Source organism: Coregonus clupeaformis, unplaced genomic scaffold (genome assembly GCF_020615455.1).
Source record: "Coregonus clupeaformis isolate EN_2021a unplaced genomic scaffold, ASM2061545v1 scaf1490, whole genome shotgun sequence".
Lineage (NCBI taxonomy): Eukaryota > Metazoa > Chordata > Actinopteri > Salmoniformes > Salmonidae > Coregonus > Coregonus clupeaformis.
Genome location: NW_025534944.1, coordinates 2,139 through 23,533, shown reverse-complemented (window position 1 = coordinate 23,533; position 21,395 = coordinate 2,139). Strand labels below are relative to the sequence as shown.

The 21,395-nt window shown below is 42.3% G+C and overlaps 1 protein-coding gene, 8 non-coding genes and 2 pseudogenes across 9 annotated transcripts; all 11 read right to left on the bottom strand.

Moving 5' to 3' along the window:
• Window positions 1-815: 815 nt before the first annotated feature.
• LOC123487151 lies at window positions 816-934 on the bottom strand. Its single transcript, XR_006659651.1, has one exon. It is a non-coding gene; the product is annotated as a 5S ribosomal RNA (ribosomal RNA).
• Window positions 935-2,113: 1,179 nt separating this feature from the next.
• On the bottom strand, window positions 2,114-2,232 carry LOC123487154. The gene has a single exon (XR_006659654.1). It is a non-coding gene; the product is annotated as a 5S ribosomal RNA (ribosomal RNA).
• Window positions 2,233-3,404: 1,172 nt separating this feature from the next.
• On the bottom strand, window positions 3,405-3,523 carry LOC123487144. The gene has a single exon (XR_006659643.1). It is a non-coding gene; the product is annotated as a 5S ribosomal RNA (ribosomal RNA).
• A 1,169-nt stretch (window positions 3,524-4,692) lies between these two features.
• LOC123487149 lies at window positions 4,693-4,811 on the bottom strand. The gene has a single exon (XR_006659649.1). It is a non-coding gene; the product is annotated as a 5S ribosomal RNA (ribosomal RNA).
• A 1,184-nt stretch (window positions 4,812-5,995) lies between these two features.
• On the bottom strand, window positions 5,996-6,114 carry LOC123487156. Its single transcript, XR_006659656.1, has one exon. It is a non-coding gene; the product is annotated as a 5S ribosomal RNA (ribosomal RNA).
• Window positions 6,115-9,049: 2,935 nt separating this feature from the next.
• Window positions 9,050-9,158, bottom strand: LOC121563207 (annotated as a pseudogene).
• A 1,191-nt stretch (window positions 9,159-10,349) lies between these two features.
• Window positions 10,350-10,468, bottom strand: LOC121563208. The gene has a single exon (XR_005999812.2). It is a non-coding gene; the product is annotated as a 5S ribosomal RNA (ribosomal RNA).
• Window positions 10,469-11,636: 1,168 nt separating this feature from the next.
• LOC123487153 lies at window positions 11,637-11,755 on the bottom strand. Its single transcript, XR_006659653.1, has one exon. It is a non-coding gene; the product is annotated as a 5S ribosomal RNA (ribosomal RNA).
• Window positions 11,756-12,923: 1,168 nt separating this feature from the next.
• On the bottom strand, window positions 12,924-13,032 carry LOC123487171 (annotated as a pseudogene).
• A 1,171-nt stretch (window positions 13,033-14,203) lies between these two features.
• On the bottom strand, window positions 14,204-14,322 carry LOC123487158. The gene has a single exon (XR_006659658.1). It is a non-coding gene; the product is annotated as a 5S ribosomal RNA (ribosomal RNA).
• A 323-nt stretch (window positions 14,323-14,645) lies between these two features.
• Window positions 14,646-20,933, bottom strand: LOC121563203 (serine/threonine-protein phosphatase 6 regulatory ankyrin repeat subunit A-like). The gene is made up of 5 exons (XM_045218296.1): window positions 20,907-20,933; window positions 20,698-20,768; window positions 20,370-20,570; window positions 15,293-15,380; window positions 14,646-14,878 (listed from the first exon to the last, which is right to left on the bottom strand). The coding sequence occupies exons 4-5, from the start codon at window positions 15,378-15,380 to the stop codon at window positions 14,646-14,648; spliced, it is 321 nt and encodes a 106-aa protein (XP_045074231.1). The 5' UTR covers window positions 20,370-20,570; window positions 20,698-20,768; window positions 20,907-20,933.
• Between the last annotated feature and the right edge of the window lie 462 nt (window positions 20,934-21,395).

Here is a 21,395-nt window from a genome sequence, read left to right as displayed (position 1 = left end):
CCCAAGTCAATCATAAGACATGAACAAAATGCATCAGTGATTCGTATTTCCATGAACTTTCTGGCACGGCACAGGAATGCCCCTGTCTGTGTGCATGTGTGCGGTGCGCGCGTATGTCTACACTTTGTGTAGCCGTTAGCGATGATGCTAATCATAACCTTCTTCTGGTAGGGAAGGAATGGCTTTCCCCAAAACCTTCGCAAGTAAATGTTAACTACAAAGTAGCCTATGCCTGCCTGGCAGAATTATACCGTGATCATTTGCATCACTCCAGTGGCCATTTGTTCTACAGCAACACCGCTTAACCAAACAAAGGTCTCTTCCTGGTGCACGCTTGCATTTAAGGGTAACTACACCCAAAAAATCTAAATGTCTTACATTTTTCCCAGACCTCACAAATGGTCACCTGATAGGGTTTAAACATTGTTGTGGACATAGAACATCCAATTGTGCTGTTTTGCTATTAAAAAGGTGTACTTTTGAGAGCGAAAACCTGCCAAAACAGGGACAAACGGTCAACGGGGAAATCTAAACGGAGAAAAGGGAACTTGGGAATTAACGGAATCAGGCAAAACATTGAAGGGATTTTATAGTGCCCTAATGGACTACAGACATTGACTGTCTCCTAGACTAAAAACAAAGGCTGCATGTACTGCCTATATTTTGAGGGAAACGCACTGTCCATTATTTGATTTGATCAGGGCAGGGCAGCACACACAAACTGCATTTAGTCCAATAACAATCCATGATATTATTAGGGTGATAAATAAAAGGCAGTTGCTCCATGACACAAGAGCACGCTCTACTGGGACAAAAGCTTACAGCACCTGGTATTCCCAGGCGGTCTCCCATCCAAGTACTAACCAGGCCCGACCCTGCTTAGCTTCCAAGATCGGACGAGATCGGGCGTATTCAGGCTGGTATGGCCGTAAGCGAGGGAACAACTCTTGGTACACTATATAAAGTCAATGTGTCACTCACTCTGAAAGGGACACAGAAACGTATCCACTTTGTGACACAAACTGAAGAAGCTCAACCCTTGCTTACATTTCCAATTATATATATATATATATATATATATATATATATATATATTTTGAGTCTTGTTGGGGGGGAAGAGGGCATATCCTATGTTGATTTATGACAAGTTCATTGACTAGGGCCCTATAAAATAGGCGTTGCGGACCGAATCACGGAATCCAGACATTAAACCGAAATTCAACAATATTCAAACATTTATTGAACTTAGTAAGAAATCAACTAAATCTATTCAACTTGTTAGAAAACGCATTCATTTGCCCAAGTCAATCATAAGACATGAACAAAATGCATCAGTGATTCGTATTTCCATGAACTTTCTGAAACGGCACAGGAATGCCCCTGTCTGTGTGCATGTGTGCGGTGCGCGCGTATGTCTACACTTTGTGTAGCCGTTAGCGATGATGCTAATGATAACCTTCTTCTGGTAGGGAAGGAATGGCTTTCCCCAAAACCTTCGCAAGTAAATGTTAACTACAAAGTAGCCTATGCCTGCCTGGCAGAATTATACCGTGATCATTTGCATCACTCCAGTGGCCATTTGTTCTACAGCAACACCGCTTAACCAAACAAAGGTCTCTTCCTGGTGCACGCTTGCATTTAAGGGTAACTACACCCCAAAATCTAAATGTCTTACATTTTTCCCAGACCTCACAAATGGTCACCTGATAGGGTTTAAACATTGTTGTGGACATAGAACATCCAATTGTGCTGTTTTGCTATTAAAAAGGTGTACTTTTGAGAGCGAAAACCTGCCAAAACAGGGACAAACGGTCAACGGGGAAATCTAAACGGAGAAAAGGGAACTTGGGAATTAACGGAATCAGGCAAAACATTGAAGGGATTTTATAGTGCCCTAATGGACTACAGACATTGACTGTCTCCTAGACTAAAAACAAAGGCTGCATGTACTGCCTATATTTTGAGGGAAACGCACTGTCCATTATTTGATTTGATCAGGGCAGGGCAGCACACACAAACTGCATTTAGTCCAATAACAATCCATGATATTATTAGGGTGATAAATAAAAGGCAGTTGCTCCATGACACAAGAGCACGCTCTACTGGGACAAAAAGCTTACAGCACATGGTATTCCCAGGCGGTCTCCCATCCAAGTACTAACCAGGCCCGACCCTGCTTAGCTTCCGAGATCGGACGAGATCGGGCGTATTCAGGCTGGTATGGCCGTAAGCGAGGGAACAACTCTTGGTACACTATATAAAGTCAATGTGTCACTCACTCTGAAAGGGACACAGAAACGTATCCACTTTGTGACACAAACTGAAGAAGCTCAACCCTTGCTTACATTTCCAATATATATATATATATATATATATATATATATATATTTGAGTCTTGTTGGGGGGAAGAGGGCATATCCTATGTTGATTTATGACAAGTTCATTGACTAGGGCCCTATAAAATAGGCGTTGCGGACCGAATCACGGAATCCAGACATTAAACCGAAATTCAACAATATTCAAACATTTATTGAACTTAGTAAGAAATCAACTAAATCTATTCAACTTGTTAGAAAACGCATTCATTTGCCCAAGTCAATCATAAGACATGAACAAAATGCATCAGTGATTCGTATTTCCATGAACTTTCTGAAACGGCACAGGAATGCCCCTGTCTGTGTGCATGTGTGCGGTGCGCGCGTATGTCTACACTTTGTGTAGCCGTTAGCGATGATGCTAATGATAACCTTCTTCTGGTAGGGAAGGAATGGCTTTCCCCAAAACCTTCGCAAGTAAATGTTAACTACAAAGTAGCCTATGCCTGCCTGGCAGAATTATACCGTGATCATTTGCATCACTCCAGTGGCCATTTGTTCTACAGCAACACCGCTTAACCAAACAAAGGTCTCTTCCTGGTGCACGCTTGCATTTAAGGGTAACTACACCCCAAAATCTAAATGTCTTACATTTTTCCCAGACCTCACAAATGGTCACCTGATAGGGTTTAAACATTGTTGTGGACATAGAACATCCAATTGTGCTGTTTTGCTATTAAAAAGGTGTACTTTTGAGAGCAAAAACCTGCCAAAACAGGGACAAACGGTCAACGGGGAAATCTAAACGGAGAAAAGGGAACTTGGGAATTAACGGAATCAGGCAAAACATTGAAGGGATTTTATAGTGCCCTAATGGACTACAGACATTGACTGTCTCCTAGACTAAAAACAAAGGCTGCATGTACTGCCTATATTTTGAGGGAAACGCACTGTCCATTATTTGATTTGATCAGGGCAGGGCAGCACACACAAACTGCATTTAGTCCAATAACAATCCATGATATTATTAGGGTGATAAATAAAAGGCAGTTGCTCCATGACACAAGAGCACGCTCTACTGGGACAAAAAGCTTACAGCACCTGGTATTCCCAGGCGGTCTCCCATCCAAGTACTAACCAGGCCCGACCCTGCTTAGCTTCCGAGATCGGACGAGATCGGGCGTATTCAGGCTGGTATGGCCGTAAGCGAGGGAACAACTCTTGGTACACTATATAAAGTCAATGTGTCACTCACTCTGAAAGGGACACAGAAACGTATCCACTTTGTGACACAAACTGAAGAAGCTCAACCCCTGCTTACATTTCCAATATATATATATATATATATATATATATTTGAGTCTTGTTGGGGGGGGGGAAGAGGGCATATCCTATGTTGATTTATGACAAGTTCATTGACTAGGGCCCTATAAAATAGGCGTTGCGGACCGAATCACGGAATCCAGACATTAAACCGAAATTCAACAATATTCAAACATTTATTGAACTTAGTAAGAAATCAACTAAATCTATTCAACTTGTTAGAAAACGCATTCATTTGCCCAAGTCAATCATAAGACATGAACAAAATGCATCAGTGATTCGTATTTCCATGAACTTTCTGCACGGCACAGGAATGCCCCTGTCTGTGTGCATGTGTGCGGTGCGCGCGTATGTCTACACTTTGTGTAGCCGTTAGCGATGATGCTAATGATAACCTTCTTCTGGTAGGGAAGGAATGGCTTTCCCCAAAAACCTTCGCAAGTAAATGTTAACTACAAAGTAGCCTATGCCTGCCTGGCAGAATTATACCGTGATCATTTGCATCACTCCAGTGGCCATTTGTTCTACAGCAACACCGCTTAACCAAACAAAGGTCTCTTCCTGGTGCACGCTTGCATTTAAGGGTAACTACACCCCAAAAATCTAAATGTCTTACATTTTTCCCAGACCTCACAAATGGTCACCTGATAGGGTTTAAACATTGTTGTGGACATAGAACATCCAATTGTGCTGTTTTGCTATTAAAAAGGTGTACTTTTGAGAGCGAAAACCTGCCAAAACAGGGACAAACGGTCAACGGGGAAATCTAAACGGAGAAAAGGGAACTTGGGAATTAACGGAATCAGGCAAAACATTGAAGGGATTTTATAGTGCCCTAATGGACTACAGACATTGACTGTCTCCTAGACTAAAAACAAAGGCTGCATGTACTGCCTATATTTTGAGGGAAACGCACTGTCCATTATTTGATTTGATCAGGGCAGGGCAGCACACACAAACTGCATTTAGTCCAATAACAATCCATGATATTATTAGGGTGATAAATAAAAGGCAGTTGCTCCATGACACAAGAGCACGCTCTACTGGGACAAAAAGCTTACAGCACCTGGTATTCCCAGGCGGTCTCCCATCCAAGTACTAACCAGGCCCGACCCTGCTTAGCTTCCGAGATCGGACGAGATCAGGCGTATTCAGGCTGGTATGGCCGTAAGCGAGGGAACAACTCTTGGTACACTATATAAAGTCAATGTGTCACTCACTCTGAAAGGGACACAGAAACGTATCCACTTTGTGACACAAACTGAAGAAGCTCAACCCTTGCTTACATTTCCAATATATATATATATATATATATATATATATATATATTTTTTTTATATTGAGTCTTGTTGGGGGGGGGAAGAGGGCATATCCTATGTTGATTTATGACAAGTTCATTGACTAGGGCCCTATAAAATAGGCGTTGTGGACCGAATCACGGAATCCAGACATTAAACCGAAATTCAACAATATTCAAACATTTATTGAACTTAGTAAGAAATCAACTAAATCTATTCAACTTGTTAGAAAACGCATTCATTTGCCCAAGTCAATCATAAGACATGAACAAAATGCATCAGTGATTCGTATTTCCATGAACTTTCTGAACGGCACAGGAATGCCCCTGTCTGTGTGCATGTGTGCGGTGCGCGCGTATGTCTACACTTTGTGTAGCCGTTAGCGATGATGCTAATGATAACCTTCTTCTGGTAGGGAAGGAATGGCTTTCCCCAAAACCTTCGCAAGTAAATGTTAACTACAAAGTAGCCTATGCCTGCCTGGCAGAATTATACCGTGATCATTTGCATCACTCCAGTGGCCATTTGTTCTACAGCAACACCGCTTAACCAAACAAAGGTCTCTTCCTGGTGCACGCTTGCATTTAAGGGTAACTACACCCCAAAATCTAAATGTCTTACATTTTTCCCAGACCTCACAAATGGTCACCTGATAGGGTTTAAACATTGTTGTGGACATAGAACATCCAATTGTGCTGTTTTGCTATTAAAAAGGTGTACTTTTGAGAGCGAAAACCTGCCAAAACAGGGACAAACGGTCAACGGGGAAATCTAAATGGAGAAAAGGGAACTTGGGAATTAACGGAATCAGGCAAAACATTGAAGGGATTTTATAGTTCCCTAATGGACTACAGACATTGACTGTCTCCTAGACTAAAAACAAAGGCTGCATGTACTGCCTATATTTTGAGGGAAACGCACTGTCCATTATTTGATTTGTTCAGGGCAGGGCAGCACACACAAACTGCATTTAGTCCAATAACAATCCATGATATTATTAGGGTGATAAATAAAAGGCAGTTGCTCCATGACACAAGAGCACACTGTACTGGGACAGAAAGCTTACAGCACCTGGTATTCCCAGGCGGTCTCCCATCCAAGTACTGACCAGGCCCGACCCTGCTTAGCTTCCGAGATCGGACGAGATCGGGCGTATTCAGGCTGGTATGGCAGTAAGCGAGGGAACAACTCTTGGTACACTATATAAAGTCAATGTGTCACTCACTGAAAGGGACACAGAAACGTATCCACTTTGTCACACAAACTGAAGAAGCTCAACCCTTGCTTACATTTCCAATATATATATATATATATACAGTGGGGAAAAAAAGTATTTAGTCAGCCACCAATTGTGCAAGTTCTACCACTTAAAAAGATGAGAGAGGCCTGTAATTTTCATCATAGGTACACGTCAACTATGACAGACAAAATGAGAAAAAAAATCCAGATAATCACATTGTAGGATTTTAATGAAGTTATTTGCAAATGATGGTGGAAAATAAGTATTTGGTCAATAACAAAAGTTTCTCAATACTTTGTTATATACCCTTTGTTGGCAATGACACAGGTCAAACGTTTTCTGTAAGTGTTCACAAGGTTTTCACACACTGTTGCTGGTATTTTGGTCCATTCCTCCATGCAGATCTCATCTAGAGCAGTGATGTTTTGGGGCTGTCGCTGGGCAACACGGACTTTCAACTCCCTCCAAAGATGTTCTATGGGGTTGAGATGTGGAGACTGGCTAGGCCACTCCAGGACCTTGAAATGCTTCTTACGAAGCCACTCCTTCGTTGCCCGGGCGGTGTGTTTCGGGATCATTGTCATGCTGAAAGACCCAGCCACGTTTCATCTTCAATGCCCTTGCTGATGGAAGGAGGTTTTCACTCAAAATCTCATGATACATGGCCCCATTCATTCTTTCCCTTTACACGGATCAGTCGTCCTGGTCCCTTTGCAGAAAAAACAGCCCCAAAGCATGATGTTTCCACCCCCATGCTTCACAGTAGGTATGGTGTTCTTTGGATGCAACTCAGCATTCTTTGTCCTCCAAACACGACGAATTGAGTTTTTACCAAAAAGTTATATTTTGGTTTCATCTGACCATATGACATTCTCCCAATCCTCTTCTGGATCATCCAAATGCACTCTAGCAAACTTCAGACGGGCCTGGACATGTACTGGCTTAAGCAGGGGGACACATCTTGCACTGCATGATTTGAGTCCCTGGCGGCGTAGTGTGTTACTGATGGTAGGCTTTGTTACTTTGGTCCCAGCTCTCTGCAGGTCATTCACTAGGTCCCCCCGTGTGGTTCTGGGATTTTGCTCACCGTTCTTGTGATCATTTTGACCCCCACAGGGTGAGATCTTGCGTGGAGCCCCAGATCGAGGGAGATTATCAGTGGTCTTGTATGTCTTCCATTTCCTAATAATTGCTCCCACAGTTGATTTCTTCAAACCAAGCTGCTTACCTATTGCAGATTCAGTCTTCCCAGCCTGGTGCAGGTCTACAATTTTGTTTCTGGTGTCCTTTGACAGCTCTTTGGTCTTGGCCATAGTGGAGTTTGGAGTGTGACTGTTTGAGGTTGTGGACAGGTGTCTTTTATACTGATAACAAGTTCAAACAGGTGCCATTAATACAGGTAATGAGTGGAGGACAGAGGAGCCTCTTAAAGAAGAAGTTACAGGTCTGTGAGAGCCAGAAATCTTGCTTGTTTGTAGGTGACCAAATACTTATTTTCCACCATCATTTGCAAATAAATTCATTAAAAATCCTACAATGTGATTTTCTGGATTTTTTTTTCCTCAATTTGTCTGTCATAGTTGACGTGTACCTGTGATGAAAATTACAGGCCTCTCTCATCTTTTTAAGTGGGAGAACTTGCACAATTGGTGGCTGACTAAATACTTTTTTTTCCCACTGTATATATATATATATATATATATATATATATATATATATATATATTATATATATATATATATATATATATATATATATATATATATATATATATATATATTTGAGTCTTGTTGGGGGCGGGGGAAGAGAGGCATATCCTATGTTGATTTATGACAAGTTCATTGACTAGGGCCCTATAAAATTCTTGCTGGGGGGAAGAGGGTGGCTTCTATGTTGATTTATGACAAGTTCATTGACTAGGGCCCTATAAAATAGGCGTTACGGACCGAATCACGGAATCCAGACATTAAACCGAAATTCAACAATATTCAAACATTTATTGAACTTAGTAAGAAATCAACTAAATCTATTCAACTTGTTAGAAAACGCATTCATTTGCCCAAGTCAATCATAAGACATGAACAAAATGCATCAGTGATTCGTATTTCCATGAACTTTCTGAAACGGCACAGGAATGCCCCTGTCTGTGTGCATGTGTGCGGTGCGCGCGTATGTCTACACTTTGTGTAGCCGTTAGCGATGATGCTAATGATAACCTTCTTCTGGTAGGGAAGGAATGGCTTTCCCCAAAACCTTCGCAAGTAAATGTTAACTACAAAGTAGCCTATGCCTGCCTGGCAGAATTATACCGTGATCATTTGCATCACTCCAGTGGCCATTTGTTCTACAGCAACACCGCTTAACCAAACAAAGGTCTCTTCCTGGTGCACGCTTGCATTTAAGGGTAACTACACCCCAAAATCTAAATGTCTTACATTTTTCCCAGACCTCACAAATGGTCACCTGATAGGGTTTAAACATTGTTGTGGACATAGAACATCCAATTGTGCTGTTTTGCTATTAAAAAGGTGTACTTTTGAGAGCGAAAACCTGCCAAAACAGGGACAAACGGTCAACGGGGAAATCTAAACGGAGAAAAGGGAACTTGGGAATTAACGGAATCAGGCAAAACATTGAAGGGATTTTATAGTGCCCTAATGGACTACAGACATTGACTGTCTCCTAGACTAAAAACAAAGGCTGCATGTACTGCCTATATTTTGAGGGAAACGCACTGTCCATTATTTGATTTGATCAGGGCAGGGCAGCACACACAAACTGCATTTAGTCCAATAACAATCCATGATATTATTAGGGTGATAAATAAAAGGCAGTTGCTCCATGACACAAGAGCACGCTCTACTGGGACAAAAAGCTTACAGCACCTGGTATTCCCAGGCGGTCTCCCATCCAAGTACTAACCAGGCCCGACCCTGCTTAGCTTCCGAGATCGGGCGTATTCAGGCTGGTATGGCCGTAAGCGAGGGAACAACTCTTGGTACACTATATAAAGTCAATGTGTCACTCACTCTGAAAGGGACACAGAAACGTATCCACTTTGTGACACAAACTGAAGAAGCTCAACCCTTGCTTACATTTCCAATATATATATATATATATATATATATATATATATATATATATATATATATATATTTGAGTCTTGTTGGGGGGAAGAGGGCATATCCTATGTTGATTTATGACAAGTTCATTGACTAGGGCCCTATAAAATAGGCGTTGCGGACCGAATCACGGAATCCAGACATTAAACCGAAATTCAACAATATTCAAACATTTATTGAACTTAGTAAGAAATCAACTAAATCTATTCAACTTGTTAGAAAACGCATTCATTTGCCCAAGTCAATCATAAGACATGAACAAAATGCATCAGTGATTCGTATTTCCATGAACTTTCTGAAACGGCACAGGAATGCCCCTGTCTGTGTGCATGTGTGCGGTGCGCGCGTATGTCTACACTTTGTGTAGCCGTTAGCGATGATGCTAATGATAACCTTCTTCTGGTAGGGAAGGAATGGCTTTCCCCAAAACCTTCGCAAGTAAATGTTAACTACAAAGTAGCCTATGCCTGCCTGGCAGAATTATACCGTGATCATTTGCATCACTCCAGTGGCCATTTGTTCTACAGCAACACCGCTTAACCAAACAAAGGTCTCTTCCTGGTGCACGCTTGCATTTAAGGGTAACTACACCCCAAAAATCTAAATGTCTTACATTTTTCCCAGACCCCACAAATGGTCACCTGATAGGGTTTAAACATTGTTGTGGACATAGAACATCCAATTGTGCTGTTTTGCTATTAAAAAGGTGTACTTTTGAGAGCGAAAACCTGCCAAAACAGGGACAAACGGTCAACGGGGAAATCTAAACGGAGAAAAGGGAACTTGGGAATTAACGGAATCAGGCAAAACCTTGAAGGGATTTTATAGTGCCCTAATGGACTACAGACATTGACTGTCTCCTAGACTAAAAACAAAGGCTGCATGTACTGCCTATATTTTGAGGGAAACGCACTGTCCATTATTTGATTTGATCAGGGCAGGGCAGCACACACAAACTGCATTTAGTCCAATAACAATCCATGATATTATTAGGGTGATAAATAAAAGGCAGTTGCTCCATGACACAAGAGCACGCTCTACTGGGACAAAAAGCTTACAGCACCTGGTATTACCAGGCGGTCTCCCATCCAAGTACTAACCAGGCCCGACCCTGCTTAGCTTCCGAGATTGGACGAGATCGGGCGTATTCAGGCTGATATGGCCGTAAGCAAGGGAACAACTCTTGGTACACTATATAAAGTCAATGTGTCACTCACTCTGAAAGGGACACAGAAACGTATCCACTTTGTGACACAAACTGAAGAAGCTCAACCCTTGCTTACATTTCCAATATATATATATATATATATATATATATATTTGAGTCTTGTTGGGGGGGGAAGAGGGCATATCCTATGTTGATTTATGACAAGTTCATTGACTAGGGCCCTATAAAATAGGCGTTGCGGACCGAATCACGGAATCCAGACATTACACCGAAATTCAACAATATTCAAACATTTATTCAACTTAGTAAGAAATCAACTAAATCTATTCAACTTGTTAGAAAACACATTCATTTGCCCAAGTCAATCATAAGACATGAACAAAATGCATCAGTGATTCGTATTTCCATGAACTTTCTGGCACGGCACAGGAATGCCCCTGTCTGTGTGCATGTGTGCGGTGCGCGCGTATGTCTACACTTTGTGTAGCCGTTAGCGATGATGCTAATGATAACCTTCTTCTGGTAGGGAAGGAATGGCTTTCCCCAAAACCTTCGCAAGTAAATGTTAACTACAAAGTAGCCTATGCCTGCCTGGCAGAATTATACCGTGATCATTTGCATCACTCCAGTGGCCATTTGTTCTACAGCAACACCGCTTAACCAAACAAAGGTCTCTTCCTGGTGCACGCTTGCATTTAAGGGTAACTACACCCCAAAATCTAAATGTCTTACATTTTTCCCAGACCTCACAAATGGTCACCTGATAGGGTTTAAACATTGTTGTGGACATAGAACATCCAATTGTGCTGTTTTGCTATTAAAAAGGTGTACTTTTGAGAGCGAAAACCTGCCAAAACAGGGACAAGCGGTCAACGGGGAAATCTAAACGGAGAAAAGGGAACTTGGGAATTAACGGAATCAGGCAAAACATTGAAGGGATTTTATAGTGCCCTAATGGACTACAGACATTGACTGTCTCCTAGACTAAAAACAAAGGCTGCATGTACTGCCTATATTTTGAGGGAAACGCACTGTCCATTATTTGATTTGATCAGGGCAGGGCAGCACACACAAACTGCATTTAGTCCAATAACAATCCATGATATTATTAGGGTGATAAATAAAAGGCAGTTGCTCCATGACACAAGAGCACGCTCTACTGGGACAAAAAGCTTACAGCACATGGTATTCCCAGGCGGTCTCCCATCCAAGTACTAACCAGGCCCGACCCTGCTTAGCTTCCGAGATCGGACGAGATCGGGCGTATTCAGGCTGGTATGGCCGTAAGCGAGGGAACAACTCTTGGTACACTATATAAAGTCAATGTGTCACTCACTCTGAAAGGGACACAAACGTATCCACTTTGTGACACAAACTGAAGAAGCTCAACCCTTGCTTACATTTCCAATATATATATAGATATATATATATATATATATATTTGAGTCTTGTTGGGGGGAAGAGGGCATATCCTATGTTGATTTATGACAAGTTCATTGACTAGGGCCCTATAAAATAGGCGTTGCGGACCGAATCACGGAATCCAGACATTACACCGAAATTCAACAATATTCAAACATTTATTGAACTTAGTAAGAAATCAACTAAATCTATTCAACTTGTTAGAAAACGCATTCATTTGCCCAAGTCAATCATAAGACATGAACAAAATGCATCAGTGATTCGTATTTCCATGAACTTTCTGAAACGGCACAGGAATGCCCCTGTCTGTGTGCATGTGTGCGGTGCGCGCGTATGTCTACACTTTGTGTAGCCGTTAGCGATGATGCTAATGATAACCTTCTTCTGGTAGGGAAGGAATGGCTTTCCCCAAAACCTTCGCAAGTAAATGTTAACTACAAAGTAGCCTATGCCTGCCTGGCAGAATTATACCGTGATCATTTGCATCACTCCAGTGGCCATTTGTTCTACAGCAACACCGCTTAACCAAACAAAGGTCTCTTCCTGGTGCACGCTTGCATTTAAGGGTAACTACACCCCAAAATCTAAATGTCTTACATTTTTCCCAGACCTCACAAATGGTCACCTGATAGGGTTTAAACATTGTTGTGGACATAGAACATCCAATTGTGCTGTTTTGCTATTAAAAAGGTGTACTTTTGAGAGCGAAAACCTGCCAAAACAGGGACAAACGGTCAACGGGGAAATCTAAACGGAGAAAAGGGAACTTGGGAATTAACGGAATCAGGCAAAACATTGAAGGGATTTTATAGTGCCCTAATGGACTACAGACATTGACTGTCTCCTAGACTAAAAACAAAGGCTGCATGTACTGCCTATATTTTGAGGGAAACGCACTGTCCATTATTTGATTTGATCAGGGCAGGGCAGCACACACAAACTGCATTTAGTCCAATAACAATCCATGATATTATTAGGGTGATAAATAAAAGGCAGTTGCTCCATGACACAAGAGCACGCTCTACTGGGACAAAAAGCTTACAGCACATGGTATTCCCAGGCGGTCTCCCATCCAAGTACTAACCAGGCCCGACCCTGCTTAGCTTCCGAGATCGGGCGTATTCAGGCTGGTATGGCCGTCAGCGAGGGAACAACTCTTGGTACACTATATAAAGTCAATGTGTCACTCACTCTGAAAGGGACACAGAAACGTATCCACTTTGTGACACAAACTGAAGAAGCTCAACCCTTGCTTACATTTCCAATATATATATATATATATATATATATATATATATATGAGTCTTGTTGGGGGGGAAGAGGGCATATCCTATGTTGATTTATGACAAGTTCATTGACTAGGGCCCTATAAAATAGGCGTTGCGGACCGAATCACGGAATCCAGACATTAAACCGAAATTCAACAATATTCAAACATTTATTGAACTTAGTAAGAAATCAACTAAATCTATTCAACTTGTTAGAAAACGCATTCATTTGCCCAAGTCAATCATAAGACATGAACAAAATGCATCAGTGATTCGTATTTCCATGAACTTTCTGAAACGGCACAGGAATGCCCCTGTCTGTGTGCATGTGTGCGGTGCGCGCGTATGTCTACACTTTGTGTAGCCGTTAGCGATGATGCTAATGATAACCTTCTTCTGGTAGGGAAGGAATGGCTTTCCCCAAAACCTTCGCAAGTAAATGTTAACTACAAAGTAGCCTATGCCTGCCTGGCAGAATTATACCGTGATCATTTGCATCACTCCAGTGGCCATTTGTTCTACAGCAACACCGCTTAACCAAACAAAGGTCTCTTCCTGGTGCACGCTTGCATTTAAGGGTAACTACACCCCAAAATCTAAATGTCTTACATTTTTCCCAGACCTCACAAATGGTCACCTGATAGGGTTTAAACATTGTTGTGGACATAGAACATCCAATTGTGCTGTTTTGCTATTAAAAAGGTGTACTTTTGAGAGCGAAAACCTGCCAAAACAGGGACAAACGGTCAACGGGGAAATCTAAATGGAGAAAAGGGAACTTGGGAATTAACGGAATCAGGCAAAACATTGAAGGGATTTTATAGTTCCCTAATGGACTACAGACATTGACTGTCTCCTAGACTAAAAACAAAGGCTGCATGTACTGCCTATATTTTGAGGGAAACGCACTGTCCATTATTTGATTTGATCAGGGCAGGGCAGCACACACAAACTGCATTTAGTCCAATAACAATCCATGATATTATTAGGGTGATAAATAAAAGGCAGTTGCTCCATGACACAAGAGCACGCTCTACTGGGACAAAAAGCTTACAGCACATGGTATTCCCAGGCAGTCTCCTATCCAAGTACTGACCAGGCCCGACCCTGCTTAGCTTCCGAGATCGGACGAGATCGGGCGTATTCAGGCTGGTATGGCCGTAAGCGAGGGAACAACTCTTGGTACACTATATAAAGTCAATGTGTCACTCACTCTGAAAGGGACACAGAAACGTATCCACTTTGTGACACAAACTGAAGAAGCTCAACCCTTGCTTACATTTCCAATATATATATATATATATATATATATATATTTGAGTCTTGTTGGGGGGGAGAGGGCATATCCTATGTTGATTTATGACAAGTTCATTGACTAGGGCCCTATAAAATAGGCGTTGCGGACCGAATCACGGAATCCAGACATTAAACCGAAATTCAACAATATTCAAACATTTATTGAACTTAGTAAGAAATCAACTAAATCTATTCAACTTGTTAGAAAACCACTGGCTCTAACCTCTCTCTCTTCATTACTATTATGAAAACCCCCTACACATTTGAATGCGTGTTGACTCACATCCACACCAAGGTCCAGGAGGTACTTGACCACACTGATCATTCCACTGGAGGCTGCAGAGTGGAGAGGGGTGTAGGCCTTCTTGTTTTTACAGGACACCTCTGATCCATGAGAGGCCAGCAGTTTCACCACCTCAATGTGCCCTATGGTAGAGAGAGAAGGGGAGGGATAAATAGAGAGAGAGAGAGAGAGAGAGAGAGAGAGAGAGAGAGAGAGAGAGAGAGAGAGAGAGAGAGAGAGAGAGAGAGAGAGAGAGAGGGAGGGAGATAGTAAGGGGGTTAAGAGAGAAACAGAGATACAAACACAGAGAGATAGGCAGAGAGAGGGAGAGATAGATTAGTTTACAGTGGTACACAGCACCATAAGCAACACCTACATCATGTTAGTACAACTGAAAACATCTAATCAACCTACTTAGTACATGATTCTGACATAATAACACACTAGACGTGGCTCATACAGCTGAGCTGTGAGACTAACACACAGTCCATTCATTCATTCATTCATTGGTATAAAGGACATTAGTCAGAATGTAAATGATGTGGTAAACTCATCACCCATGTAAGCAGCCCAGTGGATTGCTCGGCGATCCTTCTTGTCAAAGGCATTAATGTTGGCTCCTCTGGAGAGAAGCAGCCTCACCATCTAACAGGGAGAGGAGAGAGAAACAAAACACAGGTTGAGGAAAACTAAACAGCAAAATCCGCTAAATCTGGCTTCAAAGCCTTCCCTTTAAAATTATATATTTTGTATTCACAATGAATGAAAGATAACATGTAAAGACATGGTACATTTCTCCCCTTTTAGTCCCCCTTTGACCTCCCCCTCCCCCCAGAATGCCTCCAAACCCATTTAAAAAGAAAGGGAAAGTAATTGAGTTACATGTCAGAAAACAAAACAAAAGTATACAACAACGTTACTTCAAGCAAAAATGTAATAGCCTAACAATTTCAGGTGATTAAGTGATTTTATAGGCCTATATAGCAGTAATCTCAAGGTGGGGCCAAGAGTACTAATCTGGAGGAAGTGTTTGGAGCTGTTCAAAATAGGATATCATCGGGTCCCAGGAGGAATAAAATGAGTTGGTTGACCCTCGAATGGTAACTTCATTTTTTCTCATTTTAGGAACAGCTTCAGATCTTTGAGCCAAAGAGAGGCTAAGGGAGGATTGATAGATTTCCAATCCAATAAAATCCTTCTGCGGGCTAACATGGAGGCAAAGGCAATGGCATCTAGCTGTCTATTGGTCAGAGAAGGATTGTTGTTTGGTACTCCAAAAATAGCAATTTCTGCACTAGGCTGCAACTTTATATCAAATGCTTCAGAAAGGGTTTTAAATAGTGGACAAATAATCTGCCAGACGGGGACAGGACCAGAACATGTGGGTCAAGTCCGCCAAGGAGCTTTTACACCTGTCACATGTACCATCAATATTTGGGTAGAATTTGGACAATCTGGCCTTACTGAAATGGATACGGTAAAGTACCTTAAACTGTATAAGGCTGAGCCGGGCACAAGAGGAGCTTCCATTTACCCTCAGTAAGGCATTTCACACTCAGATCGGATTTTATTCAAAGCCTCCTCTGAACAAACTCAAGCATACAACTAGGGCTGTGATGGTCATGGAACTTCAGGTGTCGGTGATTGGCGTGTCTTATGTACGTGGTCATCGACAAAACTGACAGCTGACAGGGGGCGGGACGGACATTAGCAAAGGAAAACATTAGCGCGTTTAGGCCAGTCTTGCTCTCAAGTTTGGGGAAGCTAATTTTCTCCATGAAAAATATCAAGCATTCCATGCATCATCACATTTGCAAACTTATAAAAAAAAAAATTGTTCACCTTTATTTAACCAGGTAAGCCAGTTGAGAACAAGTTCTCATTTACAACTGCGACCTGGCCAAGATAAAGCAAAGCAGTGCGATAAAAACAACACAGAGTTACATTTGGGGTAAAAAAACATAAAGTCAAAAATACAACAGAAAATATATATACAGTGTGTGCAAATGTAGCAAGTTATGGAGGTAAGGCAATAAATAGGCTATAGTGCAGAATAATTACAATAGTATTAACACTGGAATGCTAGATGTGCAAGAGATTATGTGCAAATAGAGATACCGGGGTGCAAAAGAGCAAAATAAATAACAATATAGGGATGAGGTAGTTGGGTGGGCTAATTTCAGATGGGCTGTGTACAGGTGCAAGGGTAAGGTGCTCTGACAACTGATGCTTAAAGTTATTGAGGGAGATAAGAGTCTCCAGCTTCAGAGATTTTTGCAATTCGTTCCAGTCATTGGCAGCAGAGAACTGGAAGGAATGGCGGCCAAAGGAGGTGTTGGCTTTGGGAATGACCAGTGAGATATACCTGCTGGAGCGCAGACTACGGGTGGGTGCTGCTATGGTGACCAATGAGCTAAGATAAGGCGGGGATTTGCCTAGCAGTGATTTATAGATGGCCTGGAGCCAGTGGGTTTGACGACGAACATGTAGTGAGGACCAGCCAACAAGAGCGTACAGGTCACAGTGGTGGGTAGTGTATGGGGCTTTGGAGACAAAACGGATGGCACTGTGATAGACTACATCCAGTTTGCTGAGTAGAGTGTTGGAGGCTATTTTGTAAATGACATCGCCGAAGTCAAGGATCGGTAGGATAGTCAGTTTTACGAGGGCATGTTTGGCAGCATGAGTGAAGGAGGCTTTGTTTGCGAAATAGGAAGCCGATTCTAGATTTAACTTTGGATTGGAGATTCTTTATGTGAGTCTGGAAGGAGAGTTTACAGTCTAACCAGACACCTAGGTATTTGTAGTTGTCCACATACTCTAGGTCAGACCCGTCGAGAGTGGTGATTCTAGTCGGGTGGGCGGGTGCCAGCAGCGTTCGATTGAAAAGCATACATTTAGTTTTACTAGTGTTTAAGAGCAGTTGGAGGCTACTGAAGGAGTGTTGTATGGCATTGAAGCTCGTTTGGAGGTTTGTTAACACAGTGTCCAATGAAGGGCCAGATGTATACAAAATGGTGTCGTCTGCGTAGAGGTGGATCTGAGAGTCACCAGCAGCAAGAGCGACATCATTGATATACACGGAGAAAAGTGTCGGCCCAAGAATTGAACCCTGTGGCACCCCCATAGAGACTGCCATAGGTCCAGACAACAGGCCCTCCGATTTGACACACTGAACTCTATCTGAGAAGTAGTTGGTGAACCAGGCGAGGCAGTCATTTGAGAAACCAAGGCTATTTAGTCTGCCAATAAGAATGCGGTGGTTGACAGAGTCGAAAGCCTTGGCCAGGTCGATGAAGACGGCTGCACAGTACTGTCTATTATCAATTGCGGTTATAATATCGTTTAGGACCTTGAGCGTGGCTGAAGTGCACCCATGACCAGCTCGGAACTTATGTAAAATAGCTGACTATTCCTAATGTGATTAGTAAATTGGATAGTCATAATTTAGGCTAATAATATAACTCAATCACAGGCTGTTCAATGCAGCGGGTGGTGGAGTAGGTTTCTTTTCACTGGAAAAATGTGGCCTTTTATTATTTTAAAATCACGCAATTCTACTACACTTTATATGACTAGAGAGATTAGCAGAATCTTTTTCAACACGACTTTCAAGTGGCACTGACCCAGTGATAAAGACAGTGAATATGCACACTCACCGGGGATATAGCCGATGCCAATAATACTGTTCCCTCAATTAAGTTGAGGATTTTGATCATTAAAAAGACATTAGTATTTTCATCTTCTTCTCTTTGAAGCAATAAGCCAATTGCTTTCCAAACTGTTTTCCCTCCATTGTATTTTGAAAAATTGCGATATGCCTGGTTGAGCCTCTCTTTCACTGACATTCACAACTCAACAGTCATCTATTTGGAAGCCTATTCGCCGCACCCGCTGCCTTCCGACAGGCTACGCGATTTAAAACAATCCAGAAGAAGCTAATGATCATGCTTTCTGGTATAGTATACACACGTAACATGTAGGATTCCCAGAATATGTTCTATATTCTCATTATTAACTCATTATAATCAGTGGTTTAATTAGAGTATGATTGGCTAAATAAAACAATGGGCCTATGGTAATGCAACATTAAGTGATTCAAGGAAACTAGCCTATTTTGTTTGTTTATTTGCTCGGGCATCTGAATTACAATTATTCATGAACAATAATTTTGCATAGCTTATTCTTTTAACATTGAATAGCCTATAAATGGTTATTACAGCTTAGTTATTAAAACTTCATTTCTCACAAGAATGAGGTTGTGAATTGGGAGGTTCAGCTCGGTCTGGGCCTTACTAGGTCCCTCTTTTAAATCGCCAGCTCTGCTAAAAAGTGCCCACCAGAGTTCTACATAGGCCTAGAACACGGCCTGTGCTCTGGCTTCACATTGATGGTGACAGCGAGATGGAGATTGTGGCCAAAGCAATTTAGCCAAGGCCAGTTCAGTTGCCTCACTTCAGCCACAATGTTGGCCCTGTTGTCTGTGGCGATACAGGACATTAGATTTTCGTCAAGGGCCCAGTCAAGGAATTCCGGAATGTAGGTTGTTTCCAAACAGTTGGATTTCAGTGTCCAGTCTTTCGTCAGATAGTGCACTGTTAGGTTCATGTAAGGAGTCATATTTACACTTGACCACATGTCCATATTCAGTGCAAAAATAAACAAATCTACGTCCTTTAGCTCTGCCTGAACCTCCCCCTTCACCTTGTTGAACAAGGTAGGGACCGCTGTTTGAGACAAATACTTTCTCCCCGGTAACTCGTATAGTCTGTCAAATTTCCAGAGCATTTATTTGAAGGCGGGTTTCTCCACCGTTCGTAAAGGCACCATTCCTATGACTAAATAACGAGTTCCAGTGTCTGGCAGTGCTCGCCACTTATCGGTGTCCCGTTTGTGGTGCTGGAATTCTTAGTAGGTAGCCTATGGGTTTTGCGCATATTCTGCAAACAGGCTGGCCAAGTCATCTGGTTCTCCATCGTCGTTAGGTGTGAAACTGAAATGTGCCCAAACAGGTTGTTATGGGGTTTTTTTTTGCAATGAGAGCCATCTTTTTCACCTCACTCCTCTGATCTACTGTAACAATGAAAAAGGTCAGAGGTGAAGGTCAGAGGTCAGAGGCTACCCACCCACCCCCAGCCTGTAGGCTATAGATCTAGAGGTACTATAGTTACCCCCGGTCCCCACTTTTCACCTCACCCCCCCCTCTTCAATTAACCTGAATTGACCTTCAAAGATTCTCTCCTATTCGCGCATAGAGCAGATTTGGTGATTGCGGTGCATCAAAAGATAGTCCATCTATTAAACTGTCTATATCTCCTCCAACTAAGTCAGCAAAACAATACCATATAATCAATAGTTAACACTCCCCGCTATGGATAAAGTATATCTACATTAAAATAAAGGTGATAAAACATTTTATGGAGAGAAAATCATACTTCTTTTTGGTTTTGACGGTAATTTTATTTTCATGGTGTTCTTCATCCAAAACCGTCAATGTCACGGTTATCCAATTACCGTCACAGCCCTACATACAACCATTGTAAGTAATCGGATGCACAGTAAGCTCAACGTGGGGATAGGGCAGGTATAAAGTGTAGACTACAGTGTGTAATCATGTCCATGCTAATTGCTAACCTCCTGGTGTCCACTGAAGGCTGCATGGTGCAGCGCCGTGCGCCCGGCCCGGTCTGACACGTTCACGTTGCTGAGGAGAGGGACCAGGGCCTCGGCACAGCGGACTGCCTTATTGGCCGCAGCGATGTGGAGCGGCGTTTGCCAGTTCTTGTCCCTGGCGTTCACGTCAGTAGAGTGTTTCAATAACACCTGGACAGCCTCCTACAGGAACACAGTTCAAATCATGTTCAACTTTGTTTAAAGTGCATTTAAAAATCACAACACACTTAACAGTCAAACACATATGCACAGGAGTGTGTGTGAGGGCTGACAGTATCACTACACGTACCTCACTGCAGGAAGCCAAGGCCCGGTGCAGAGGAGTGAGCCACTTGTTGTCTTTGGCATTTACTCTGGCTCCTGGGACACAGACAGAAAAACAGGTGACAGACCGACAGGGGGACAGACCGACAGGGGACACATTCAGTGCCTAACAACACACTATACAATACAAGTAAAATGATATACAACATAATTCTGACAAAATAAATGACATACCTGTACACGAAGAGACAACACACAATAGCTTAGCCCTTGGTGCAGCCACAGCTCTCGGGCACCTGCGTGAGCACATAGAAACTCACTGTCTAATCAGAGACTTCAACACATTAGTTCCCACAATGAGTTCATCAACCTGCCCATCAACAATAAGCACTGGGACTACATAACAGAAGCCATAAAGTTGAATTTTTAAGTCACACATGCCCACTGGGCTAGTTTGTTCCCACCACAACCCACCAGGATGATGTCTGAAGGAGCTAGAAAGTTCCCCTCTACCACTCCTGCCTCCCTCAACCGAGGTACAATATCTGCGCGCAGAGTAGTAGCCATGGACCCACTATCTAACATCCCCTTCAGCTCAACTTTATCCTGTACTAGCACAGTGGTGTAAAACAAACTGTCATTCTGAGTAATTCTCATTGTGTTCTGAAAAATGACTGTGTTGTTCTTGGGTACTGACTCACAAAAGTAAGAATAAACAGATTG